The sequence below is a fragment of the Triturus cristatus genome, chromosome 11 (assembly GCF_964204655.1).
Source record: "Triturus cristatus chromosome 11, aTriCri1.1, whole genome shotgun sequence".
Lineage (NCBI taxonomy): Eukaryota > Metazoa > Chordata > Amphibia > Caudata > Salamandridae > Triturus > Triturus cristatus.
The window spans coordinates 1,104,591,057-1,104,608,586 of record NC_140594.1 but is presented as its reverse complement, the minus strand read 5'-3'; the positions used below and the strand labels follow the sequence as shown (position 1 = coordinate 1,104,608,586).

At 44.4% G+C, this 17,530-nt stretch overlaps 1 protein-coding gene across 2 annotated transcripts in view; it reads right to left on the bottom strand.

Moving 5' to 3' along the window:
• Window positions 1-17,530, bottom strand: part of CLCN2 (chloride voltage-gated channel 2) — a 580,205-nt gene that overhangs the window by 194,653 nt on the left and 368,022 nt on the right. For both annotated transcript variants that reach the window (XM_085635528.1, XM_085635529.1), the window contains exons 8-10: window positions 14,751-14,876; window positions 13,686-13,770; window positions 7,012-7,113 (exon numbers count right to left, since the gene is read on the bottom strand). In XM_085635528.1, the coding sequence (XP_085491654.1) occupies window positions 7,012-7,113; window positions 13,686-13,770; window positions 14,751-14,876 (313 nt within the window). The remainder of the gene's footprint in view (window positions 1-7,011; window positions 7,114-13,685; window positions 13,771-14,750; window positions 14,877-17,530) is intronic.

The following is a 17,530-nucleotide window of genomic DNA, read 5'->3' as shown; positions in this document are numbered from 1 at the left end:
ACAAACAACCACATGAACTAAAGCAGACAGCAAAAGCTAAGCAAATCCACCACGAGCAATACCTGTGGAAAAAGAGCACATGAATCCAGGCTGACATCTGTGAAACAACAACAAAATACATTCATGGTGGCAAGAACTACAGAAAGTGGCACTACTGACGAAACAGAGGAGTATTCTGACACCAAAACACAGATATGGTTTTGCAGAAAGCCAATTAAGCTAATTTAGGTTATATAACCGGTTATGACAACTAGCTAGCCAGATTTATAATCATTTGTAAGCTCTAGGTGATGAGCCAGGATATGTCTGTGATGTTTTAGCTATGCAGAGTGTCATTATGGGTGAATTTTACAGTGCCTGCAATAAAGGTATACACCTCAGAACAGTTGTGGCTGCTGCTTGGAAGCAGCAGTGGAGTGGGGGGCTGGTTAGGGGGAAGGGGGGGATTCGGTTTGAAAAAAAACTTACCTCCCGGCCGGCCGCCGACACCTGTACTGCGTCCTCCTCTCCTGGCTTCTTGTGAAAAACAGGAAGCAGAAAGGACCAGGACTCCCACGCTCCATGCAGCCAATCACAATGGTGCAATGCAGCATTGTGATTGGTCTGAACACCGTGACACGGCGCTTAGCCAGGGGCTGTAGGGGTGCGCATGTTCTCCATGCAGGCTGTAATGCAGCCTACATGGAGAAGGGGGAACCTGTGCATGACTGGTTTGGGCGGCTCGAGAGGGCAGGTTAAAGCATCATGCGCACTTAGGAGAGTTCACTCTTCCCCTGCTCTGCAGCCCTGCCCCGCCCCCTCACGCACGCTGTCACAGCAGGAGGACAAAATAAAATGATAACATATTATCATTTTATTTTTTCCTTTCTTTTGCTGCTTCATGGCAGTGGGTCAACGATCTTCCGCCTTAGCGGAGGAGACGCCACTGCCTCATAAACCTCTGTTATATGTTGATGTATGTTTTTGTTCCAGAATTCCACCCTGAGCACTACCTGAGCAGACCTCCAACAAAAACATGTGACAAATTCTTCTGAAGTGGCCAAACTTTCTAATGGACATAAGTAGGGCCGGCTGGGAATCCAAAGCAGCCCTGGCAATTTTGTCGAACCAGCCCCCCCCCCCCCCCCCGGGGACCAGTGGAGGCTGCAAGTGTGAAGCACCGCTGCTTTTGTTACTGGGTTCTGATATTGCAGCACAGATGCAAAACCGGCTCCCAGTAACAAAACCAGCCCCACCAGTGCAAACCGGCCCCCACCCTCCTGGGGAAACGCCCGATGCCCGCTACAGCCAGTCCGGCCCTGGACCTCAGCTGTGCAGAGCCTCCACGCAAGAGCTACAAACCTCCTTTCTGCATGGTTTCTCAGATCACCTTGTATTTGTACTTATAAAGCGCGACATTCATTCTGACTGATATCACGGCGCTATTTAGCAGAACATATGATAGGTTGTATAGGGGGTCTTCAGCTACTTGTCCCTATGGCCTTGGAAAAAGGTGCGATTTTAACTGCTTCCTGAAAGACGTATAATTTTCGAAGAGTCGCAGATACAGAGGAAGTTTATTCCAGTGTTTAGCTGCCAGGTAAGAGAATGACCGACCACCGGCTCTAGCTCTTTTTATGCGCTTGGGTCTGGCTAATACTTGGTGTCTTGATCTCAGGCATCTTGTGGGGACATAGAATTCAATTTTGTTCTGAAGGGTTTTAGGTCCGACGTTGTGCAGTGCCCTATGCGCGTGACTCAGTTTGAACCGTGCTCTTTGGCGCATGGGTAGCCAGTGGAGTTCTTTCATGCATGCGGACGCAGAGCTGAGTCTATCTTTATTACAAACAAGCCTAGCAGCCGTGTTTTGCAGCACCTGTAAACGTGAGAAGAGGTAATCTGCCATGCCCACATACAGGGCGTTACCGTAGTCCAATCTGCTAGTAAGCAATGCCTGTGTGACCGTCCTTCTGCATTCTAACGGGATCCAAGGGAACAGCCTTCTTAGGAGTTTTAGGATAGCAAAACCTCTTCCACACAGGGCCCGCACATGGTCCTGCATGGGCAGAGTGTTGGCAATGGTTATACCCAAGTTTTTTGCGCACTGTTTGGGGCTGGGGCCCACTCCCAAGGATTGTGGCCACCAGGTTGGGTCCCAGATTAAATGTGCTCCACCAAAGAGTAGTATCTCTGATTTCCCTGCGTACAATTTGAGACAGTGTTTGGTCATCCATGTTGCCATCTCTGAAAGGCAGTTGTTTAGCTTGACCTTGGTGTCTTCATGTCTGTCTTCTATGGTAATCATCAGCTGTGTATCGTCTGCATAAGAGCAGATATTAAGTCCCCATTTCCTACTAATCAATGCCAAGGATGAGACATAGGCATTGAAAAGTGTCAGGCTTAGGGAAGCTCCCTGGGGGACACCACAGCTGATGTCGAGGAGAACTGACCCATTTGTACCATCTGGGTTCTGTTTTTGAGAAAAGAGTTAAGCCATTGAAGGGCTTTGGCATGGATACCCTTTTCATAAAGGATTTTTAACAAAAGGTCATGTGATACCGTGTCGAACGCCGCCAAGTCCAGTAGGATCAGGGCAACAGCTTTACCCTTATCCGTCGATGATCTTATGTCGTCGAGGACCGCCAAGAGGGTGGTCTCTGTGCTGTTGGTGGCTCTGAAGCCAGTTTGGGAACAGTCTAAGAGTTCATTAGTCTCCAGGTAGTTGGCCAGTTGTCTGTTTACTAGTTTCTCCAGAACCTTAGAGAGGTATGGGAGCTGGGAAATAGGACGATAACTTTCAGGATTATGAACGTTTGTTCCAGCTTTCTTTAGCAGGGGGGTCACTACAGCCTGTTTCCATATTTCTGGGAATACTGTTGTATCCAGTGATTTATTAAGGAGATGAGTAACGTAGGGGCATATTGTCGGGGTGATCTGAGAAAATATGTAATGGGGGCATGAATCTAAGGGGGATCCTGATTTTACTTCCGCCATAGCTTTTCCGACCTCTAGTTCTGTAAAAGGGGCGAAGTTGCCCATGTGTGTCACGCCAACTGGAAATGGAGGAAGATATTCCCAGTTGGATTGGGGTAGGGAGGGATCGTTGGTAAATGATGAATAGATTGTACTGATCTTATTGGAGAAGAACTCGCTAATCTTCTCACAATTTTCCACAGAAGGAGGCAGGGTTTGAGACAGACTGGCTGGTTTGCAAAGCTCCTTCACAATTCTAAAAAGTTCCTTGGCCGAGTTACAGTTTTCTTTTATCCGGGAGGAGAAGTAGGTCTTCTTTGCTGCTTTAATGGTATTATTGTATATCCTTAAATCAGTCCTATAGTTTATTCTGTCTGATTCTAATTTCCACATTCTTCAGGAGTGTTCTAGTGATTTACACTTCCGTTTCAGTGTCTTAAGATCCTGTGAATACCACTTTTCAGAAAGAGATTTGTTTCTGGCCTGGAATGTGAGTTTGGGTGCAAAAGTATCTAGAGTCTTAGAAATTTCAGCTTCGAGTTGAATAGCTTCTGTATTTGCTGAAAGATCTTCTAGGGTAGCTATATTGTCTGGGGAGAAGTGGACTTGGACACACTGTGTGATATCTACTTTTCACCGGGAGACCATGTGAATGGAGCAGATATTGTGTGACACTCGCTGGCACCGTGAGAGTTGACAGGGCTGAAAAAAGGTCTAAGGAAGAGGAATGCTGAATTTAAGTTGCCCATTCACAGCATTTTCCAGATGGAGTGGGTTCAGAAGTCCATTGGCCTCCACTCTGAAGACATTCCTAGGTCTCTAGGAGTCATTTTTAGTTATTCTTTTGATGAAACTCGCAAGCCTGCTCCTTTGCCAAGGAGGCGCAGAAGGATGCGTGTGAGGGAAATAGCGGGATGAGAGAGAAAATGAGTAAGAGAAAGCAACAACATCGGCGTGCATGGCTAGAAACGTGCTTGCATGGATATGTTGCTGTATTTCTATGTATCTATGAACGTATTCGAATTTACAGAGCACAAACCTAGCTGGAAGGCAGTGGAGCGTGGCCATTACTGTGAGGTTTGGGAGCCGGTGCATGATCATGGACATCAAGAGGTAAATTTTACACATTTTCAATTCCATTAACATGTTTACAATTACATTACATTTCTCAGATTTCAATCTATAAGCCAGGGAGGTGGTGTGATTTATCCAGGTACACAAGATTTCAAGTGAAGTGCTGGAAAGGGAATTGGAATCCAGGTCCCCAGATTCAAAGCCAAGAACGTAGCCACTAGACAACATCTCCTCCAAACAGATTTCATCAGGCTCTGGATTGGCAACCTGGTATAGTAGATACTGTACTGGTCCCCTGGAATCTGTATGGTCGGGGCCCGAGGGCTCCTGTTTGTACACGAAGCCAGACAAAGAGGGGAGGATGCTCACGCATTGCTTTTCGGTCATCGGTTTCCAGCACCATGGGGGCTCGGAATTCTCCCCACTATTGTTTGTGCATAAGACTATTGCCGCAGAAATCTAGTCTTTCTCTCTATGCTTAGAGGGTACATGAGCCAAGGCGACCATTTTTTGGGGGGAGTTTTATATAGCGTGAACTTGACCCGAAGGTATCAGAGCCTCTATACGAGCACCAGTTGCGTTACAGGCAGATACGTTCCTTTTTCATAGGCACGGGGAAATTAAGTGATTTGCCCAGAATCACAGGATGTTGAGCGTCCCTGCTGAGATTCGAACCCAGTTCCCCAGCTTCGAGGTCGACCGCTCTAGCCATTATGCCACATCCTCACCCACTGTGGCTTTGGCTTCGTTCTCAGAGAGGGACAGATAGTAAAATGAATGAACAAGCCTGACCTACCAGGATTGTTGCAATGGGTCCTCCAGACACCCAGAAAAGGAGTATCAGATGAAGTAAATCTGCCATGGAAGAGAACAGAGATCCCAAAGCCAGAAAGAGCATGTAAGCAAAGGGTCCTCGCGAAAGTTAAGCTGACAGAGGATCCTGTGAAGGCCAGGCTAACAGAGAATCCTGTGAAGGCCAGGCTAACAGAGGATCCTGTGAAGGTCAGGCTAACAGAGGATCCTGTGAAGGCCAGGCTAACAGAGAATCCTGTGAAGGCCAGGCTAACAGAGAATCCTGTGAAGGTCAGGCTAACAGAGAATCCTGTGAAGGTCAGGCTAATAGAGGATCCTGTGAAGGTCAGGCTAACAGAGGATCCTGTGAAGGTCAGGCTCACATAGGTCACTATGGATGTCAAATGTTTTTTACTCAAACTTGTGGCCAGAAAAAGATGCGAGTGGCTAATGGCATCAAAAGTAACACAACATGCAGGAGGTGAATAGCTGTGATATTGTTCAGAAGACAGTGCAAGGGATGGAAATGCCAAGGGGTGCCTGGTTTAAAGGGATGAGCAGACAGCGGTATGACTTTGGAATGCTTTTGAGAAATTGTCTCTGACTTGCCAGCCAAAAATGGAAGTTTGTAATACATGTCTGTTGCATTGACCAGGACATGTGAAAGGGAGGGCAAGTAATATTATTCCAGATTTTCTAAGGTGGCGAGGAGGGAGCAGTGACACTGATAGTATACTAAGGAAGTGGAAAGGAGGACAGAGACATCAAGATGAAACCAGACGATGAACTGGTGCCCACTTTATTTATGTGAGTAATGAGAAGAGGAAAATAGAAGACAGACTTCATCGGGTAATCATCTGGAAAACATCATCTGGTTTTGATTAGAGAGTAGTGTGGAAGCATACTTCATGAGGTGAAGGTACAGGGGTACGTACTTCATCAAATTATAAGCGACTGGAAGGGTGCATTCCACTATGGACCAGAGATAGTAGGCACATATGTTAAATTGAGGAGAGAAATTGATGAGGACATAAACAGGGCTTTAAGTGGGACGGGTTCTGCTGGTGCTCGGCACTGGCAGTTCTAAAAAGCAGGTGCTGAGACGGGTCCCAATCGGGTTCTCCATTTTTGCCCTCACCCTCAGCGTGGGAAAAAAATCTCAACTCTGCAGCAGGCCACACTTCACTGCCTTTGATGTAACTTCAAAGGGACTCTGTATAGTTCTTTCACATTCTCATCATTTCAGAACTGAAGGATTTTCATATTATATACAACGAATCCATAGTTGTCGATTATTTATCTTATCCAGTGACAAAGCCAATAGTCTTGGTTTGTTGTAGATGTAATGTTACTTGTTGTATTATATATCTGGATGCAATGACAGAAGCAGCAAAATACCTGTCGGGCGGCACACTATGCTAAGCACAGGTTTTAAGCTTACATTTTATAAAGCCACGCCCTTATTTACATTGGCCATGCCCCTTTGAGAGACCCCCCATAGTATTCTCATGCCACGTAAAGCCCTGGACATAACAGATCAGATGATGGAGATGGGAGAGAAGGAGGATGCAAATTATCAGAGAAGAAAAGAGAAAACAAGTGGCTATCCTTCATCGAGTAATGAAAGGACCTAATATAGGCATAAGGAATGAGAGGATGAGGGTTTGTTGAAAAGAGGAAATAGTGTTCACAAACTTAATATTGTGTAATCAGGAGATGGGGCAGATTTCATCATAAGAGCTCTGAACAACATACTTCATTGAGCAGGTCAACAAGTGAGGGAGGGAAATAAATGTTGACTAAATACATGTTGATTTAAAATAAACTAAATAAATAAATGTTGACTTATTCATCAGGTGGAGAGGAGTGGACGCTGTTGATCAGAAGACTGGGAAGAGAAGCAGATTTACTCCATCAGACGATGAAGTGATGGGAGAACACATACTACATTTGGTACAAACATTGGGACAGATGTGGAGGACGTATGCTTCATTGAGTGTTGAAGATAAAGAAGGTGCTTACTTCATCATGTTAAGGGGAGGAAACAGGCAGGGCATACCGCAGGTAGTGAGCAGATATACAGTGGGCACCACAGGTGGGAAATTGAGAATATGGAAAGGACATGTATTTATCAGGTGGGCAGGAAAAAGGAAATCTGACTTACAACCAGTAGTAGAAGTGTGGGGTACTTACTTCTTCATCAAAAACCTGTTGATGACCTTTTGCTTCCTCATAAACTGGACAATCTTGCGGTTCAAATACACAAAGAGTGCCCCTCCGAAGCCACTGACAATCCTGCAAGGAGAAAGGAGAAACTGTTGAAGGATTGCCGAGACATTACCTAGCGCCACTGAATATGTACCAGAGCCCTCAAGGAACTCAGAAAGACAGTTTTAGAAAAGGTCTACTTAAACTGATGGTCACAGGGTCCTAAGCCTTTTTGCAAATGTGGAGATAATTTTTATGGGGCCAAATTCCTGTTGTGGCTACAATTTCTTGTGCTTTGAATTGAATCACCTGTGATTTACAACTCATCCCAGGAGTTTGAGGGATACGAAGGCTGGTTGACTCCCTTGCGTTCTTGGGCAGTCATGAAATTCAAAACTGAAATTGTCCCGGGTCAGGGTGCATTTCTTGGTCACAATGAATGTCCCCTGTACTCCATGATTATATCAAATGTCGATTTTTAAATCTCCTGCGATATGGACTGGATTGTGGGGCAATTCTCAGCTTCTCTTGGATACTATGATAACGGTAAAGAAATCTCCTGAAAATCTCCTGCGTTCTGGCGCTGCTATTCATTTATTCTCCAAGCTGGGAATTCCTCCAGAGTTCTGGGAGTGATTTATCTGAAAATCAACACAAAACTTAGGGAACATAATTTGTTCAATGGTGCTGGCGTTTCAAAGGATTCTGAATGCATATGGCGAGGCTGATTTACCTACTAATCCTGTATTCACTCTTTTTTGTGGTGGGATGCCTGTTAAACCTGGCATTTTCTTACACTTTTTGATTGGATTGCCTGTTGGTCATGAACTTCCTTTGTATGTTGGGGTTGAAGTGCCTGTTAATCCTGGTTTGTCTAATATTGCTGATTGGATTACCTGTAAACCAGGTTTCCTTCAAAGTGTGGATTAGGTTGCCTAGTAATCCTGAATGATTGGTGTGGAACCAAACCTTGGTTGTAAACTTTTATACTCCTGTCCAAGACATCCAGTAATCACAAATGCTAGAGCCTCTGGGAATGTGAGTTAGGTGCTCAGGTCCAGAGTGTGAAATGTCAGAGGTCTCAAAGGCTAAGATATGCAGACGCCATGTCCATCAGCATCCTTTTTCTGGACTATCATCTGTCGAGGGCCTTAAGGCGTACAAAGTTATCACACAGACTACTATCATTTTACATATCTGGATGGAAGGAAGGAACTCTTTTTAGAACATCAGTAACTTAAAGAAAGGCGGCCTTTAGTCCTGAAGTACAGGGTGCTGAAGCGAAACCCCCCCTCCCCACAAAGCCGGCTCTACAAGTCAGCCTTTCAGAAACCATTGCTTGCTGATGCGTATCGAATAAAGAAGACATCTTTGTTCAGCTTGTTGGATGTGGACTAGAGACATGATCACAGACACCAGGTGGATTCAAGACTACACAGCCTTGGTATTCACCATGAATAATTTTTTGATGGAAGAACAGACCGAAGCAGTGCTTGTTAGAAGGGAGACAACTCTCACAATAGACCAGTTTACACAATCACACACACTTAAAAACTATTTGGTCTACTTGTATATTGTCAATGGGGTACATAGGGCATGAAAAGGCTTATATGGTACATGGTAGTTGATGTTCTTTAAGCTCCTGTATGAGAGTTTCTCATATTTCACAAAGGCTGGACCTGAAAGTACTTATGTGGAGGGTCGGATTACATTCCCCACATGTGCACAGTGATGCACGCCTAGCATACATGTGGTCACCTAAATAGACTGTCTTTGAAAGATTTATTCACAAAGAGGCTATTTGTTTATCACTGAACATGGGTGTGGGCCTTTTCTTACTTCATTGCCAGGTTGTCAGTAGCTGTCTCATTGAGGGATAGGAGCGTCTAAGAGTAAGTTGCAGCTCTTGTCTGTATCTATTGGTCTCTGGATCACGGTGAATCAACTCTTCAGATTTCATTGGATTGGATGGTCTCTTTCGACACCGTCTCCCTCTCCATTTTGTTCCTTAGAATATGGGAGTGGGAATGCTAGAGTGGGAAGCAGTGTCTTTGGCTGTCTACCTTCGTTCCTGAAGGATCACTCTCTGGCCGCATTGATTACACCTCACCAATCCTCTTTTCTGTATCTGGTACTACTCGGGGTACCTCCAGGCTCTGCTGTAAGCTCTACTCTTGTGATCGGTCTCGCCCTTGGTGCATGGCATTGGAGATCATGGATTTGACTTTATTGCTACGCAGATGACACTCGGCTACTCATGAGACTTCATTAGTCATCAACCACTCCTATCCCTGAGAGGTTTAAATCGGTCCATTGGTTGTTTCCACTTAGATGAGCTTAAACCATCTTCACCTCAACTCTGATAAGAGTTAAGGGATCACCTTCTGTGGTACTCAATCTCTTTGGAACAGCCCTTGGTAGCCCATTACTATGGGCACTTTACCCTCATAAGTTAACATTTTTGCTGATTTATTTTTTTATTTTTTTAAATCAGTTAACTTTTTGTCCTTGACTTTTTAAACCTAATTTGATTTACTTTTTTATCTGGAAATCTCCTACAAAAAATGTCCTTACCTGCCTATCATCTACTGTAAACCTATAGTTTTGACTTAAATATTTTTATAACTGCACTATGGTAATGCAGTGGAGCCAAAATGTGTCAGCCTGTCCAACTGTTGGTATTTCAAAAAGAGGAATCATCAACAGCCATCCTGCTAAGTTTCATTGACTGTTGACAGACTATTTTCAATTCTTCGTATATTGTACATATGGAATTATCCCGTAAGGCTCCCCTACTTCTAGGCTCTAGGTTCAAGAGGTGTCCCCCATTATGCTGCTTGAGGTCCTCTCCTGCACATCTTCTAGTTGTTCCTTGGTTTCCTTGGGCCTTGATTGCTAGTCTAACTTTTTCACCCCTGGCGACTAACCAACGGGATTCTCTACATCCAACTATCTGTAATACGATGAAAGTGCGCTCTGTCTGGGGCAAGTGCCTGGATACCCAGTTTGATGTTGTTGATGTGCCAGATCAAATGTTATCACCTCTGCACACTCTTGCACTACAGAGATTCATGCGCTGCATCCCCTTATTTCTTCCCTCACATGGTCCATGAACAGTTGTTGGTTGGCTATGCATTTCTGGTCACCCGGTGCCAGGAGCTAGGCATTCATTAAGGTCTGTGCCATGAGATGCAGCTAAAACGTTCTGAATTGTCCAAGGAGAGGACAAGGCTACATGAAAGATTTTAAAAGTGATCCTATGCTGGGATTTTCTGGCATTTCTATGCCTTCTGTACGGTGTGGGGAGACATCACACAAATGCACAAAAGTAAAAAAGGCACGTGATGTCCTGGGGTGTCACACCAATGACTTTAATGAATGTTGAATATAGGTAGTATCTGTGCTTTGTTTAATCCCTGGTGGGCATCTGCACCGAAGGCTAACAGGGCCTAAGTGAAGAAGCCATCTGGAAGAACTGTCTTATTAACAATAAAGTCAGCCTCAGTCAGTGCATAGAAATACAAAGAACTGCAATCTTTCCAAGTAATCTCTGGGGAATCCTCACCACTGGTGCTGGGTTTTTGCTAGTTATGGTGTCATGTAGGTTTTATGAAACTCCAGAAGATTGGTGCCAACATATGATAAATTACAACAACAGCAACAAACATAAATGAAAAAGGTAGAGTTATACTCCTAGAACCAGTGAATTTTAGAATTTCTCAACCATTCCATGTAACAAACATATTACACATCTAGATCTTGAAATACAAAACCTGTACCGATGAACACAGATTTTAAAACCTTTTGCTTAAGAGAGATACCCATGTTTTTAGGGTAATGAGAATAGCAGTCTATGTGTCAGGTGAACCAGATCCTCCGGCTTCAGGCTCACTGAAGCGCCGGCGTACCGGCAGTGCTCCTTTCCTGAGCGGCTGCCAGGTAGAGGTGTGGTGACTTACCCAGTATTTACGGGCATTATACACCATTTATGAACGTATCGAAAGAACGTATACCTATAGTATCCTTTACTTGGGTTCATTTGCACGCAGTAGCTGTCTATGTCCTGATGAAAGCCGTGCCTTCCTAGAGGCTTTATGGCTGAAACATGTTGACAAGTTATACCATCACCATGGTCTGAAATATCCGTTGACTGCTGGTGCACTATTATTTTAACTCTAGCCAAGCACGTATTACGAATAAAGTTGTGTCTCACGTACTTGAGCTAGTTTTAACTTCAACTTCACTTGCACTTACTATAATATTTTCTTTGCGCTGCGCTCTCACTCATACCATTAGCTTTACATTTGTGGATTTAGTATATCCTAACATCTTAATTATCAAAACATTCCTGAGCTCCTCCCTCACAGTGAGGGAGTTGTAGCCCCCAGAGGAACTAGGTGTTTCCTCTGGGATGGAGAATCCCAAATGATGAAGAATGTCACCTTTTGTGAGTGAGGGATTTCGTCCTTTAAAGGGATATGCCCATTTACTTATTTAGGTGGCGTTTCACTTCCAGATTTTTTGCACATTTTTGATTGTATGCTGATATACTGGTTTTCACACTTTCCAAACTCTTTACAGACCCCCGGGTTTCATACTGTTTCTTATTCTGTTTTTTGGGGGAACAAACCCTGTGTGGTCTTTAAAATTTTCCCTCAGACCCTCTGGTTGTTGAACCGTTATTTGTTAGTATAGAACCAGATCCTCCCCTGGTATCTACTGCTGGATTACCGAGTGAATCAGAGTGGATTATCTATTCTAGTGCTAGATTTTCTAAAGGGTTTGGGTTTCCCTTCTAGTTTGGAGCTGGAAAGTCTGGTGGTCGTGGACATGTAGGTGGGGACTGGTTAGTAATCAATACTAGACCAATACTAAGTTACTGGATGTTGTGAATTCCCTTGTTGTTCTGTGTGGGTAGTCGACTTCCCTTGCATACAGGGGCTGCATGTCTAGCAATTCTTCAATTATCATTCAATCCTGGGTCTGGATTGCCTAGTTTTACAGATATTCCTTATTTTCTGTACCCAAATCTCCCCTAAACTATGAGGTCAGAATGCTAGGTGGTCCTAAATCTTTGCCTGAGTAAAAGAAAGAATTATGTGATGTGATCAAGACATTCGCCGAAAAATTGACCAGGCATACTAAATGACCTTGAAATAACTCTTTCTTTCAGCTATTTGATTCTGTGTGGCTTGAGAAAAGACAGGCGGCCAGAGTGCCCTCTCACACTTTACAATAGGCCAACACGTGTACACAAAACGGCTCTAAATGCAACTTGGATGGAGCAGTATACGTGGTCCCGGATACCACTTCACTCAATTATAACTAATCTGGTATTCCTGCACCCAGATTTTCCGGGTATGGGAATACAGGACCCAATTTATTGGCTGAAAAATGCGGTCCCTGACTCTCATCAGATCCTCTTTTATATCACGGGGCGGGGCATGCAATTCAACCCAACAAACGGGTCTGCCCAGTCATTTCCTGTTCCTTATTTTGTGTGGATTCATTTGTAATACCTGGATTTATGTGCAGGGATACTGGTTGGAAATGTTATTCCAACACAAAAATACGCATCAATCACAATATGGCCTACATCTGGACTCCAACACGGACTACTTGTCGAGGACGACAGATGTTTATCCATCCATGGTTATGATTCATACGCAGAGTAAAAAAGTATTGCAGTTTCTCTGCTTTTCCCATAACTCACAGTGATTTCTGAATATATAATGGCAATGAAAAATATCGAAAGGTTTATCATTATTTATTAAGGTGAATTTGAAAGTCCAGGTGTCTTCACCAACACACACAATACTATATGCTCTTCTGACAGGGACATCGATTGGAATGTTAGACGTAAGGTCTGTATTCTGCACACTAGAAGTATTATCCCTGGTGGTATAAATAACCTACTCCTATCTGGTATATCTTCCTTTTTGTGATTATTTAATTAGGTGTGTGAGCCTTGTTATTTATTGATCTATGAATTTAAGCAATGTAGTAATATTAGCAGCCAACCTAATTTACTGATAGGGGTTTTGAAGTTAATAATATTTGTCTGGTTGTAGATTGGCTACTTTTAGGCCACGTCTGGCAGTCGATGATGCTAGCTAACCCATCTATTGAATTTTGAAATGGGGAGGTCTTACAACAAAAGGCAAAGATTTTCTCCGCCATTGGAAGTGGGGGTGCCTATGATCCCTACGTGTTTTCAAGTGCTTTATCTAGGCAGCCCTGTGACCTCACTGTGTTCCGGGATAATTCCTCCCCTATTCATGTAGTGTGGTATGTCTTTATGTTCTCTGCTACTAGCAGTATTTTGTGGGTGATTGTCTTGGGTGTACTCAGAATCCCAAGTGTTCTGGTGCTGAGCTACGGTCAATCTTCCTGAGCTGTGAACTGGATTGTCATATGAGCCCTATGTTTTGTGATTCTCCGATTCATATTTTGGGGTGAATTTACTTAGAAATTTGTTCTATTTCTTGATGAGTCTTGATGCATGGGTATGATCGATGGCTGGATAAGGCTCGTTATGCTCTACATTGTAGGGTGAATTGACCCACGCGCATAGGCACTCTCCTGTGTTCTGGTGGTGGCTCATCATCAGTTTGTTGTGATGCTCTGGTGAGGTCATCAAGAGTAGCTATACCCCTCACCCAATCACAGCAAAGGCGGGTAACTCCTGCAGGTCAAACGGGAAGTCCAGGCGGAAGCGGGTTTTGAATAACGCTGTAATGGTTTCTGAAAGACAAATGAAAGAAAAATGAGTAGTTCTTTGAGGAATGTTACCAGGCAGAGAGAACCAGTCTACGGAGAAGGCTTCACAAGACCCAAGTATGACAGAGGATGACTACTGGTAACCAGACCAACCATGAAAAGGCTGCTGTCCTCTTTCTATTTCACCACTTCTTAAATTTCCTACTGGTCCTTCTGCCCTCCCTTGTTGTTCATGGGTGCCTTCGATCGTTCACACACGCTACCCTGCATGGCTTCTACTCTCACTACACCATCATCGCAAAGATGCCATTAAAATTCTCACGCACCCCAGTGCGCCCCCACCCAGTCTCGAGCCATGAGGCCTCTATCAACACAATATGTAATCAGCTATGAGGCATCAGATTGTCTCAGGGCTCAGCATCAGAGCTCTCCCTTCATATGCCACTCTACCCTCCCATGCCGCGTTTCTCATTACGTTATCTCTACGCAAAATCACTTCAGGGATCCAATAAGGCCTCACCGTCAGAATGTTCCTTCCCTTGAAAGGCCTTTCCACACTAAGTCACTTTCTTCCCAGTCAGACCTCTCCCCATAGATGCTCCATTCCCTTCTCAGGGCTCTACCGTAGGGCTTTCGCCTTCAACTGAAGCCTTTAAGACTCACTTTATGCCTTTAAGACTAAGAAACCCCAAGACTCACTCTCCTGCTGCTTGGCCATACCCCTCGGGCTATTATCCTTACCTTTCATGCTCCATCATATTGTTTACACTTGGTAATGATTCTCCCACTGCCCGCTCTTATTAGATGTTCTTCTTCCAAGCTAGACCTCTCCATTGAGTCACAATTCTTCAAGTCACCTAATCCTGCTCTGGAGAACCCCTCCTCCCACTTAGACGTCTTGCCTCACATTCACTCTTCTCTTTACAATCATTTGCAACATCCCATGTCCAGTAGTAATCTTAAAAATTGGTGATATATATATGGACATTAAAAAAGCTGTATACCTTCATCGCGATTCCACACGGCCAGCACGCGGAAGATAAAAGCGCTGAATGTTGCTGCGAAGAAGCCACGCCAATAATTCCTTACAGCAAAAAAGGTGGATGTGACCTCAATGCTGAAGAGGACGCCTGGGGAAGCGTGAAAAAGTGCAGACAGCAGAGGATGACTTAGGAACACAGGACATTTATAGCATTGCACAGACAAAGATTGCAGGAGTCAGTGCCCCCTAATAATTGCAAAGGTGCTCAGACGTGTAGCAAGAGTCAGGATCCATGACCCTTTGTGTGGGACACAACCTTCAACAAGGAGCATTACACACCCATCCAGTAGCACCACACATTACCTCTCTCACTGCAAACAATCTGAACCATACTCTAGTCCTTTCTTCAGAGCTCTGTTGCATTCCTGCTAGGTCTGTGCTATACAGGTATCACAACATGAACATATGTGTTTACACACACACACACACACACACACACACAAACACACGGCAAGTGCAAGAGTGCAGTCACATGATATATGAATTCTGTTTCCACAGTTACACCCAGCCAGCTCAGTCCTCTTGCAAAAGACTGGTAGGGCACCTATGGGTTCACTTCTGGCTTCTCTTCAGTGTCACATCAACATAGAACCTATAGGAGATCAGATATGTTGTTCGACTCATCAACATGGTTTCATGAAGGAGGCTGTATGACATTTTCTGGGGAGCAGCCAGAGGATGTAAGAAACTTATGGAGGCAAACATTCCATAAAAAAGGCAAAAAACATGCAGAATTCTGTGTGTTAAATACCGATTCTGTATGATACGCCTCATTTTGAAGCTGAAAGCTCGGCATAGGAGGTATTTACCACATGTGTTAAACACCGCCTCTCCCTGCTTCTTGTCCCTCTGCCATTTGAACCTAGCAGTAGTGAGTCGTGACATGTCCCTCATGGCTGCATATATACTTTTCCAAATGACTTCTTAACATTCAGTAACTCACCTTGGGCCAGTTGATGCAAAGCGTCCCAGGGGTGCAATGGGCATTTCTGCCTACTTTATACGCTGATGGACACTTTGTTATTACAGAAGGATCCTCAGATGCTCGGACGGCCTTTCTATAATACAGATCGCACCATCACGATAACAAAGGGGTGTTCCCGCTTTTGTAGGTTGCCATACCCAATGCAAATGAGGGAACCTTTTGCACCTATGCAGTACTTAATTTGGGCCGGTCGTTTCCGGTGCTCGGCACCGGCACTTAATCGTCAACAGAGAAGCTTATAGCTCCGACCCAAAGGTATTGGATCGCCTTTCAGGAGCACCAGTTAAGGATGCATTCATTTTTTGAAGCACGGGGTGATTAAGTGATGTGCCTAGAAACACAGGATGTTGAGCCAACGCCGAGACTAAACTGGTTCCCCAGCTCCAAAGTCGGCAGGTCTGGCTGTTACGCCACATCCTCTCCCCCACTTGTAGGGTTTCATGGTTAGTAGTTAGCTCTGTTACAGGCGACACTAATAGGAGCAATGGGCTGGTGCAAGCTGCCTCCTGATGAGAGCCACAGCACTTCTTCTTTTCTCTCACAAATTAACCACTGCTCCTGAGTCACATTACAGGTGGAGGTCTAGAGGTTAGAATCCTGTAGGGAGGCACCCTGACTGTGCGCACAGCCAGAACACCCTCATCGGCAGTCCACTGAGCGGGTGTAAAGAGGGTCCCAGGGATCTTCTTGCAGGCAGGAGCAGTCCCATATGGTTCCCTTTGGCAGCGGGTTCCTTGAACTCACTTAAAAGGGAGGTAGGATGGTCAGTCTACAGTAAAACACAGACCAGCATCTTCAAACTTAATATTCACCTTTTACGAATGCGCGGTTTCCAGTTTATGCGCTGGTTTGTGGCTGCACTGGTTACACCAAATAAAAGGATGCACTGTGGCTCAAACAGGGATCTGTCATTCAGGCCTTTGAGTGCAGCTCTGTCTAGAACCAGGGATGAGAAAACTTACTTCAGTTGTACCATTTTCATAAGACTTACAGCTGAGCATCTTTATGGAAATTAATCTAATAAGGTACCATGTTATTCAATGGGTTGAACCTTGCTTGCCCAATGAAGCAACCTTTAAGTTTATGCAATGGCAGAGAGCACACTGCTATTTTAAGAAAATTATTTAATGATACACAGTAGTTGTCAGCACCATTTTATTATGCTAATTTAAGTCTCAGCCAGAGATCCCCAATTACTGCACATCTCTGCTGATATGGTGGCTGCAAATCCTTTGCAAAGGAAGGGTGCACGTGCACCCAGATTAGGGCTAGATTCGATGACGATGCTCCGCCAAGAAGAAAACCTAGAAAATTGTGAGCACCCACTACTGATGAGGGGGAGGGAAATGCAGCCTTCATTTTAAAAATGAAAACACATGCACTGAAGAGCAGAAGCACACACTTTTGAATATAATAAAATGAATGAACTGAGAGATGGCACACTTCTACTCGCTCAGAGGTCCAAGGAAAGATTTGGGAATATTTTGGAGGGAAAATGAATATGAATGTGACACAACATAGGGTGTTCTTGCAATGATGCTGTTGCAAAGACATAACCTGATTTAATCAGAGAAATCTTTTACAGGAGAAATCATTTAGAAAACAGATGAAGATCTCACCGCCTGCGATACCTAGCTCGCTTTGCTTTTGGGATCCTAGGGTAAGATCTAAAATTCCATTGATCATGGGGAGAACATGGACTGGGTCACAGGAAGGAACATTGAAACACAGAATTTGACGCACATAAGAAGTGTCAG